The 11,215-nt window shown below is 43.9% G+C and overlaps 1 protein-coding gene across 1 annotated transcript; it reads left to right on the forward strand.

Annotated features, from left to right (window-relative positions):
* The first annotated feature begins 77 nt into the window (after nucleotides 1-77).
* Nucleotides 78-4,220, forward strand: LOC109741651 (uncharacterized). Its single transcript, XM_020300726.3, has 11 exons — nucleotides 78-506; nucleotides 605-674; nucleotides 768-896; nucleotides 1,007-1,123; nucleotides 1,449-1,820; nucleotides 2,124-2,437; nucleotides 2,538-2,637; nucleotides 2,735-2,794; nucleotides 2,878-2,964; nucleotides 3,479-3,619; nucleotides 3,707-4,220. Exons 1-11 carry the CDS (start codon nucleotides 355-357, stop codon nucleotides 4,061-4,063), a joined length of 1,899 nt encoding a protein of 632 aa, XP_020156315.1. The 5' UTR covers nucleotides 78-354; the 3' UTR covers nucleotides 4,064-4,220.
* Nucleotides 4,221-11,215: the final 6,995 nt, after the last annotated feature.

The following is an 11,215-nucleotide window of genomic DNA, read 5'->3' on the forward strand; positions in this document are numbered from 1 at the left end:
CACCAACTCATTCGCTTCCGCGCAGTTACTCCTCCCACTTCCCCCCGCCATCCGTCTCCAGTCTCCAATCTCCTGTCGCTCTCCGTCGCCGACCCGCTCTTCCTCTTCCTCTGCGACTCTGCAGTGCAGCGCACCAACGTCGCTGCCGCGGCGGCAGCAGTTTACTACCGCGTGCCACGCCGTATTAAACCGTCGGCGTCGCAGCGCAGCCCAGGGAGTGGGCACGGCCCTGTGCGCGGGATGCTCTTTGCCCCCCGCGCCACGAGATCAATCCGCCCGGACCCTGCTCATATAATGCTCATGCGGCACCCTTCTGGACTGTTGCCATGTAGCAGCTAGGTTGGTGGCGCTGGCATGGCGGCAGCCCAACAAGGGAACATGGAGCAGGCTGTGAACGGAGCGCAAGAACCGGGCAAGGTCGGCGGCGAGGCTCCCGAGGCGGCGTCGGCGCCCAAGGCCGCGGCGGCCGCCACCGCTCCTGCGCCACATCACCGGCGATCCAAGAGGTCTCTGCCGCGTCTTTGCCGATTTTTCCTTCGTCTTGGTTTTGCTTGCCGCTCATCTCAACCCTGGTTCTCTTTTTCTGTCTGTGTCCATTGTCCAGTGCTTCTTCGGGTAGGAACTTGGAGACTTGCAAGCATGTCAGCGTGGAGCAACGCTTCAACCAAGCACAGGTGCTGCCTTCGTGTGTGTAGATTGCTGATCAAGCAAGCACAGGTGCTGCCTTCGCGAATTACTGATCGGATTCTGTGAAAATTCCATGGCAGAACCCGCCGGACCCGAGGAAGTCTTCTTGCTCAACGGATGGTTCTTCGGTTCACCGGGCCCCGCCGAGGGATCAACGGACGAGCGCGGCGACGGCCTCGCCGAGCCACCGCGTCTCGCTGGAGAATGACGTGAGTAAAAAAAAAGAACAATTAGCCACTGTTCTCCTGATGCTATGGTGCGTCGTGGCTTCTTTTTTCCGTCTGGGTAATTGGTGTTGACAATTGCTGGATTGTGGCAGGTCTCGCAGCTGCAGCTGCATCTGCATCAAGAGAGGTCCATCCGGATCATGCTTGACCGGGCGATCGGCCGGGCTTCCAGCACCCTGTCTCCTGGTCATAGGCACTTTCCAGCTCAGGTACCGTTCATCTCCTACAGTTTCTACTGCACAATGACAACGACAAAAATCCTACAAAAAATTGTCTACATTTCCTTCTATGAAAACAAAATTTACTTGCAATCGTCAGGCTAGTGCAATTTTAGTATTTTAATGAATATAAGTGGTGCAATTGCCGGGTGAAGATATCACACAAAGGAAAGTGTCACCTCACTCCATTCTGTTCCAAGCACAGTTTTCAGATATTGGCCAAAAAAAAAAAGAGTACAGTTTCAGATGGTTGGCAGAAATGAGTACAATTTCAAGTCTGCGCTGAAGATTGTGATTCTTCTTCTTATTCCTGCAGACAAAAGAACTGATAGCAGAGATTGAATTGCTCGAAGAGGAAATCGCAAACCGCGAACAACACGTCCTCTCACTCTACAGAAGTATATTTGATCAGTGCGTATCTGGGCCATCATCGGGGCAGAGTTCTGGTATTTCATCCCCTGCTCATGCCAAGAGCATAAGTTCAAGGACGAGACGACGACAATCGAGCATAATATCAAGTGCATTTTGCTCATCTAAGAAGCTGCCTCTCCAACCTTTCCATATCATGACATCAGTGTCGGAGTCGGGTAGAACCAAGAACATGCTCAAGACCAAGATCAAGCATGAATCTTTCTCGAGCGAAACGTTGGATGTCCGTTCTGCCTCCCTTGCATCAGATCCAAGGAAGGTAAAACATACAAAGGAAAATATAGTTTCATTAAATCCATACAGACATTTAATGTAGTGCATTCTACTTGCTAATATTTACAAACAGACATATGTATGCCCTTTTTATACTATAATGCAAATTCTCTGCATTGTGGTGCTTTCAGGAGCATACATTTTGTCCCAATTTGTACGTCTGAACCTGCTGATTTAAATCAGGAGATGCTGTGATCAATGCAGTACTTTCAAGCAGAAATGCACATATTGGACTTATTTTAACTATTGTTTCTTCCTTTGTTTTGCTTTTTTTTTTCTTTACAAATAGCTGCCTTATTCAGGGAGTAGTTCTTTGGCACGTACTCTGAAAGATCATCTCTACCAATGTCCAAGCAAGATATCTGAAGAAATGGTTAGATGCATGGCTTCCATATACTGTCTTCTGCGCACGGAGTCACCAGAAAAGCCTGAAAAGGTTCGCTCACCGTTCTTGTCAAGATCATCAACAAGTGTCATTCTTCCTCGGAGGGGTAACAGTGAGGAGACTAATCCATCAAGTAACAAAAGCATTGTCGAAGTATGTTCAATCTCAGTCGAAAAGAATCAGACGCCAGATGTCTCCTGTGCAATTACCCACTACAGGTTTGTTGGAAAAATGATGATTATCGTACTTTATATCCTGGAGAGTAATTTATTTTCCAATAATTGTATAACAAATTCCATGGTGTTGCTTTGAGCTTAGGTTGCTTGTGGAGCAGCTTGAAAGGGTTGATCTGAGTATGTCAGAAACCAGCATCAAACTGGCCTTTTGGATCAACGTGTACAATTCTCTTGTCATGCATGTAATTGCCGAAAAGTCTACACTGGTTTCTCTGTTTTTATTCTTTAATTTTTTGTAATTTTGTCAGTGTGTCATCCCATGTCTGATTCGCTTTGCAGGCATATCTAGCATATGGAATTCCAAACAGTTCTCTGAAAAGAATGGCTCTATTTCACAAGGTGAAAAGGATATTTTAGTTACAGTTATCCCTGAGTGCTGGAGTTCATAATGATGTGGCTGACAAATAACTCACATATTGCAGGCTGCCTACAATGTTGGTGGATATGCTGTGACTGCCAACTCCATTGAACAATCCATGTTGTGCTGCAGATCCCCGCGGATTGGTCGTGTACGTATGATTTGTGATCTCATGCCAAATCCTGAATTTAGATTCAGATAGTTCATGTAAAGTTGACAGCTTCATATAAAATTCAAGACCCTAAATTCAGTTTAGGTAAACTATTCATCAAATTGACTGAAACAAACCGAAGAAGATGAATAACACACGCTTAGTTATCAATTTAGCACGCCGAGGGCTACCCTAAGTGGTGTAAGTACGACCTTCTATCTCATGCCGAAGTTTGAATATAAACTCAGACAATTCATGTAATGTCGACGGCTTCAGATAAAACATCAAAAATCAATGTTTAAATTCTACATTTAGGATCCTTTCTAGGAAGCAAACTGTTTATGCTTGAAGAACTCAGTACTTCTCCTGAACCAAGGCCCTAAATTCAGTTTGGTCAATTGTTCATGAATTCAGAAAAAACTGACCAGGAACACTGGATTCTAGGAGTAGTCAAATTAGCACAGGGAGGGAAACCTGATTTCTGGAGAACAGTCTGATCCAATTTTACCCGCAGTGGTTTGAATCGATACTGTCGACGGCGATGCGGAAGAGATGCGCCGACGAGAAGCAGCTGATCCAGCTCAAGTTCGGCCTGCCGGACTGCCAGCCTCAGGCCCTGTTCGCGCTGTGCACCGGTGCCTCCTCCGACCCCACGGTACGTACGTACACCCTGACGCCGCCGCCATGCTTGACTGATCTCCTCGAGGCCTGGGCTGAGCTCCGGCGTTGCGTTGCGCTGCAGCTCAAGGTGTACACGGCGAAGAACGTGACGGAGGAGCTGGAGCGGGCGAAGCGGGAGTTCCTGCAGGCCGGCGTGGTGGTGCGCAAGTCGAGGAAGGTGTTCCTGCCGCGCCTCGTGGAGCGGTACGCCAGGGAGGCCGGCCTCCCCGCCGGCGACGGCGTCCTCGCGTGGGCGCGCGACAACTTGGACGGCCGGGCCGCGCAGGAGGCAATCCAGCGGTGCGCCGCCGCAGCAGCAGGAGCCGGCGGCCGGCGCAGGGCGTCGCAGGCCTTCGAGTGGCTCCCGTACAACGCCAGGTTCCGCTACGCCTTCGCGAGGAGCATGGTCGACAAGCAAGCCGCCGCGGTGCTGGCCTAGATTGTTCTCGCCTTCGTAGCTGCTGGCTGCTGCTGCAGCTGCCGATTACTGGTATATGTGTATATATATGGTTTTGGGATTGAGATAATGTGAAACTCAAACTAGCAATCAAGGCATTTGGAATGAATGATGGGGTAAAGATGAACTTTGGATGAAACTTACTAGTGCTCATCTGTACAGACAGTTCAGTGTGGGTTTTTTAGATGATAGTCGATACTCAGCCAAAACACCGAGCTAGGTGTGTTGTGTGTGAGAGCGCAAACCTCTTTTTACCGGTGCCGGGATCTACCGGAGATTCTCTGACCAATAAAATCTTGCCACCTAAAAAGTTGTCATAAATGGTATCTCTGTATTTCACACATTTCTTCAATTTCACACATTTCTTCATTTAAACTGATGTATTTCACCAGCTGGAGACTACTCATGTGATTTGACCAGCTGGGCCTACCCACGTTATTTCAGCCACGGTCCTACATGCGTCTGAAGCTAGTCTCACTTCACAGTTCATACACGTACGGAAAATGTCAGCTTATTTTCCAAAGGATCAACCTCTCTCACTTTAAACGGCAGTTCCATATTATTTTTTAAACAACTCAGCTACACATAGCTACTTCAATTCATACCTAACTGAAATATCATTTCAACTCTTTCAAAAATACATTGCAATCACTTCAAGTTTCCGATTTCAATAGTTTCATACATTGGTATTCATTTTTTAAAATCTAATTCCACACCATCCAAAAAAATTGATATCATTTCAAAACCATTTTCAATTTTTAACAAAATTTATTTCATATATCCCAAACTCACAAAAAAAAGAAGTGGAACTGATTATTTCATATTTGAAAAAAAACTAATTTAATTTATTTAAAAGGTGATTTCAGCTATTAAAATTTCGGTAATGATAACTCCCGAACGTTCGGGATGTAAGCATGGCAACCCGAACATGTTAGATGGCAAGTTTAGTTTACGTGAGATTAGGGAAACATGGCAATTTTCTGACAAAAAAATGAAAAAGGACAAAGTTGCCATCCCCTATGAACTAAAGTTGCCATCCCTATGAACTAAAGTTGCCATGTAAAAACGTTCGGGACGAAATGCTCAAAATCCGAATGTTCAGGAGTTATTGGATTCCTAAAGTTTCATATATTTTTTCAAAAAAGATTGAAATTGAATTTTCTAAAAGTGGCAGAAACAATTTCAATTTATATTTAAAAATCTATTTCAATACATATCTCATTCATATAACATGTTACAGATATATGAAATAGCAATTTCATATATTTCAGGGAAGTAATTTCATATTTCCAAAGAGTGAAACTTAGATTTCAAAAGAGTGGCATTCATTTTTTTACCAAGTGATTTCAATTATTCCAATGCCAATGCCAATGCCAACGCCATATTTCACAACCAATGAAACTCATTATCTCAATCATCAAAGAACTGATTTCAATCCTTTCAAAAACAAATTTCACCAACATATTTTTACAAAAGACAGTAACTTCATATTTCAAAAGAGTGGGAAAAACATTTTTAATTTTTTACAAAGTGATTTCAATTATTCCAACTCAAATTTCATATTTCGCAACAAGTGAAACTGATTACTGACACTATCAAAGAGTAACTGATTTCAGTTCTTTAAAATGTACATTCAATCAATATAAACATATGTCATTGTGATTCCAACGTCATTTCATAAACATATCAAAGTTCAAGTATTTCAAAGAACACAGACTATCAATTTCGCATATGTGCACACTATTTTGTACAATCTCAGATCATGAAACCAAATGACACAAAAATTGATCATTCATCTTCTCAATAATATCAATTGATCCCACTGGATCCCACAATGTATTTCACACACATTCCACAACAATAACCGATGCTATCTGTCACAAACATACAAACACCTGAAATTGAAGGAGCATAGGGAGGCCAGCCATCTGGTAAAGAAGCAAGGGATGTTGAAAGGATGGATACAGTTGACTAGAGGGGGTGAATAAGCAACTAACATTTTTTAGTTTTTCTTTATCAATTTAAACTTTGCATCAAAGTAGGTTGTCTAGATATGTAACTAGGTGAGCAACTTATATGATGCAACAACAACAAGCACACAAGCAAGCAAGGGATGCAACACAATATAAGCTTGCACAAGTAAAGGTAAGAGATAACCAAGAGTGGAGCCAGTGGAGACGACGATGTGTTACCGAAGTTCCTTCCCTTTGAGAGGAAGTACGTCTCCGTTTGTGCGGTGTGGAGGCACAATGCTCCCAAAGTAGCCACTAGGGCCACCGTATTCTCCTCACGCCCTCACACAATGCGAGATGCCGTGATTCCACTTTTGGTGCCCTTGGAGGCGGCGACCGAACCTTTACAAACAAGGTTGGGGCAATCTCCACAACTTAATTGGAGGCTCCCAACGACACCACAAAGCTTCACCGCAATGGAATATGGCTCCGCGGTGACCTCAACCGTCTAGGGTGCTCAAACACGCAAGAGTAACAAGATCCGCAAGGGATTAGTGGGGGGAATCAAATTTCTCTTGGTGGAAGTATAGATCGGGGCCTTCTCAACCAATCCCTAGAAAATCAACAAGTTTGATTGGCTAGGGAGAGAGATCGGGCGAAAATGGAGCTTTGAGCAACAATGAAGCTCAGGAAGGGAAGAGGTAGTCAACTTGGGGAAGAAGACCCCCCTTATATAGTGTGAGGAAAAATCCAACCGCTACCTGTTGGGGAATGTAGCATGCAATTTCAAAAATTTCCTACGATCATGCACGATCTATCTAGGAGATGCATAGCAACGAGAGGGGGAGAGTATGTCCACGTACCCTTGTAGACCGAAAGCGGAAGCGTTAGGTTAACGCGGTTGATGTAGTCGAACGTCTTCACGATCCAACCGATCTAGTACCGAACGTACGGCACATCCGAGTTCAGCACATGTTCAGCTCGATGACATCCCTCAAACTCTTGATCCAGCAGAGGGTCGAGGGAGAGTTCCGTCAGCACGACGGCGTGATGACGGTGATGGTGATGTGATCCGCGCAGGGCTTCGCCTAAGCACTACAACGCTGTGACCGGAGGAGTAAACTGTGGAGGGGGGCACCGCACACGGCTAAGAGAACAACTGTTGTGCTTTGGGGTGCCCCCTGCCCCCGTATATAAAGGAGGGGAGGAGGAGGCCGACTACCAAGGGGCGCGCCAGGGAGAGGGGAGTCCTACTAGGACTCCAGTCCTAGTAGGATTCGCCCCCCCCCCATTTTTCCTTCTTCCGGAGGGGAAAAGGGGGAAAGGAGAGGGAGTAGGAGAAGGAAAGGGAGGCGCCGCCCCCTTCCCTAATCCAATTCGTCCTCCTCCTTTGTGGGGGGCGTGCCAGCCCCTTGTGGGATGGTTACCCTCCCTTCTATGGCCCATATGGCCCATATCTTTCCTCGGGGGGTTCCGGTAACCCCTCCGGTACTCCGGTATGTACCCGATACACTCCGAAACCCTTCCGGTGTCTGAATACTACCTTCCAATATATCAATCTTTACCTCTCGACAATTTCGAGACTCCTCGTCATGTCCGTGATCTCATCCGGGACTCCGAACAAACTTCGGTCACCAAAACACAAAACTCATAATACAAATCGTCATCAAACGTTAAGTGTGCGGACCCTACGGGTTCGAGAACTATGTAGACATGACCAAGACACATCTCCGGTCAATAACCAATAGCGGAACCTGGATGCTCATATTGGCTCCTACATATTCTACAAAGATCTTTATCGGTCAAACCGCATAACAACATACGTTGTTCCCTTTGTCATCAGTATGTTACTTGCCCGAGATTCGATCGTCGGTTCAATCTTGTTACCGGCAAGTCTATTTACTCGTTCCGTAATGCACCATCCCGCAACTAACTCATTAGTCACATTGCTTGCAAGGCTTATAGTGATGTGCATTACCGAGAGGGCCCAGAGATACCTCTCCGATACTCTGAGTGACAAATCCTAATCTTGATCTATGACAACCCAACAAACACCTTTGGAGACACCTGTAGAGCATCTTTATAATCACCCAGTTACGTTGTGACGTTTGATAGCACAAGAGGTGTTCCTCCAGTATTCAGGAGTTGCATAATCTCATAGTCAAAGGAATATGTATAAGTCATGAAGAAAGCAATAGCAATAAAACTTAACGATCATTATGCTAAGCTAACGGATGGGTCTTGTCCATCACATCATTCTCTAATGATGTGATCCCGTTCATCAAATGCCAACACATGTCTATGGCTAGGAAACATAACCATCTTTGATTAACGAGCTAGTCAAGTAGAGGCATACTAGGGACACTCTGTTTTGTCTATGTATTCACACATGTACTAAGTTTCCGGTTAATACAATTCTAGCATGAATAATAAACATTTATCATGATATAAGGAAATATAAATAAAAACTTTATTATTGCCTCTAGGGCATATTTCCTTCACTCCCACTTGCAATAGTGTCAATATCTTACAACTCAGGCAAGAACTCCTTCTTTGATTGATCCACTTTGAACTCCTTCAAAATCTTATCAAGGTATGTACTCATCAAAAGTCTTATCAAGCGTCTTGATCTATCTTTATTGATCTTGATGCCCAATATGTAAGTAGCTTCACCGAGGTTTTTCTTTGAAAAATTCATTTCAAACACTCCTTTATGCTTTGCAGAAAATTCTACATCATTTCCGATCAACAATATGTCATTTACATATACTTATAAGAAAGGTTGTAGTGCTCCCACTCACTTTCTTGTAAATACGGGCTTCACCGCAAGTCCGTATAAAACTATATGCTTTGATCAACTCATCAAAGCGTATATTCCAACTCTGAGATGCTTGCACCAGTCCATAAATGGATCCCTGGAGCTTGCACACTTTGTTAGCACCTTTAGGATCGACAAAACCTTCTAGTTGCATCATATACAACTCTTCTTTAATAAATCCATTAAGGAATGCAGTTTTGACATCCATTTGCCAGATTTCATAAATGCGGCAATTGCTAACATGATTCAGACAGACTTAAGCATCGATACGAGTGAGAAAATCTCATTGTAGTCAACACCTTGAACTTGTCGAGAAACCTTTTTGCAACAAGTCGAGCTTTGTAGACAGTAACATTACCGTCAGCGTCAGTCTTCTTCTTGAAGATCCATTTATTCTCTATGGCTTGTCGATCATCGGGCAAGTCAACCAAAGTCCATACTTTGTTCTCATACATGGATCCCATCTCAGATTTCATGGCCTCAAGCCATTTTGCGGAATCTGGGCTCATCATCGCTTCCTCATAGTTCGTTGGTTCGTCATGGTCTAGTAACATGACTTCCAGAACAGGATTACCGTACCACTCTGGTGCGGACTGTACTCTGGTTGACCTACGAGGTTCGGTAGTAACTTGATAAGAAGTTTCATGATCATCATCATTACCTTCCTCACTAATTGGTGTAGGCATCACTGGAACTGATTTCTGTGATGAACCATTTTCTAATTCGAGAGAAGGTACAATTACCTCATCAAGTTCTATTTTCCTCCCACTCACTTCTTTCGAGAGAAACTCCTTCTCTAGAAAGGATCCATTCTTAGCAACGAATATCTTGCCTTCGGATCTGTGATAGAAGGTGTACCCAACAGTTTCCTTTGGGTATCCTATGAAGACACATTTCTCCAATTTGGGTTCGAGCTTATCAGGTTGAAGCTTTTTCACATAAGCATCGGAGCACCAAACTTTAAGAAATGACAGCTTAGGTTTCTTGCCAAACCACAGTTCATATGGTGTCGTCTCAACGGATTTAGTTGGTGCCCTATTTAACATGAATGTAGCCGTCTCTAAAGCATAACCCCAAAACGATAGTGGTAAATCGGTAAGAGACATCATAGATCGCACCATATCTCATAAAGTACAGTTACGACGTTCAGACACACCATTACGCTGTGGTGTTCCGGGTGGCGTGAGTTGTGAAACTATTCCACATTGTTTCAAATGAAGACCAAACTCGTAACTCAAATATTCACCTCCACGATCAGATCGTAGAAACTTTATTTTCTTGTTACTATGATTTTCTACTTCACTCTGAAATTCTTTGAACTTTTCAAATGTTTCAGACTTATGTTTCATTAAGTAGATATACCCATATCTGCTCAATTCATCTGTGAAGGTCAGAAAATAACGATACCCGCCGCGAGCCTCAACACTCATCGGACCGCATACATCAGTATGTATTATTTCCAATAAGTCAGTTGCTCGCTCCATTGTTCCGGAGAACAGAGTCTTAGTCCTCTTGCCCATGAGGCATGGTTTGCAAGCATCAAGTGATTCATAATCAAGTGATTCCAAAAGCCCATTAGCATGGAGTTTATTCATGCGCTTTACGCCAATATGACCCAAACGGTACTGCCACAAATAAGTTGCACTATCATTATTAACTTTGCATCTTTTGGCTTCAATATTATGAATATGTGTATCACTACGATTGAGATTCAACGAAAATAGACCACTCATCAAGGGCGCATGACCATAAAAGATATTACTCATATAAATAGAACAACCATTATTCTCGGATTTAAATGAAAAACCATCTCGCATCAAACAAGATCCAGATATAATGTTCATGCTCAAGGCTGGCACCAAATAACAATTATTCAGGTCTAAAACTAATCCCGAAGGTATATGTAGAGGTAGCGTGTTGAGGGCGATCACATCAACCTTGGAACCATTTCCGACGCGCATCATCACCTCGTCCTTAGCCAATCTCCGTTTAATCCATAGCCCCTGTTTTGGGTTGCAAATATGAGCAACAGAACCAGTATCAAATACACAGGCGCTACTACGAGCATTAGTAAGGTACACATCAATAACATGTATATCAAAGATACCTTTCACTTTGCCATCCCTTTTATCCGCCAAATACTTGGGGCAGTTCCACTTCCTGTGACCAGTCCCTTTGCAGTAGAAGCACTCAGTCTCAGGCTTAGGTCCAGACTTGTGTTTCTTCACTTGAGCAGCAACTTGCTTGCCGTTCTTCTTGAAGTTCCCCTTCTTCCCTTTAACTTTTTTCTTGAAACTAGTGTCTTGTTGACCATCAACACTTGATGCTCCTTTTTGATTTCTACCTCTGCAGCCTTTAGCATTG

The sequence above is a fragment of the Aegilops tauschii genome, chromosome 1, assembly GCF_002575655.3.
Source record: "Aegilops tauschii subsp. strangulata cultivar AL8/78 chromosome 1, Aet v6.0, whole genome shotgun sequence".
Taxonomy (NCBI): domain Eukaryota; kingdom Viridiplantae; phylum Streptophyta; class Magnoliopsida; order Poales; family Poaceae; genus Aegilops; species Aegilops tauschii.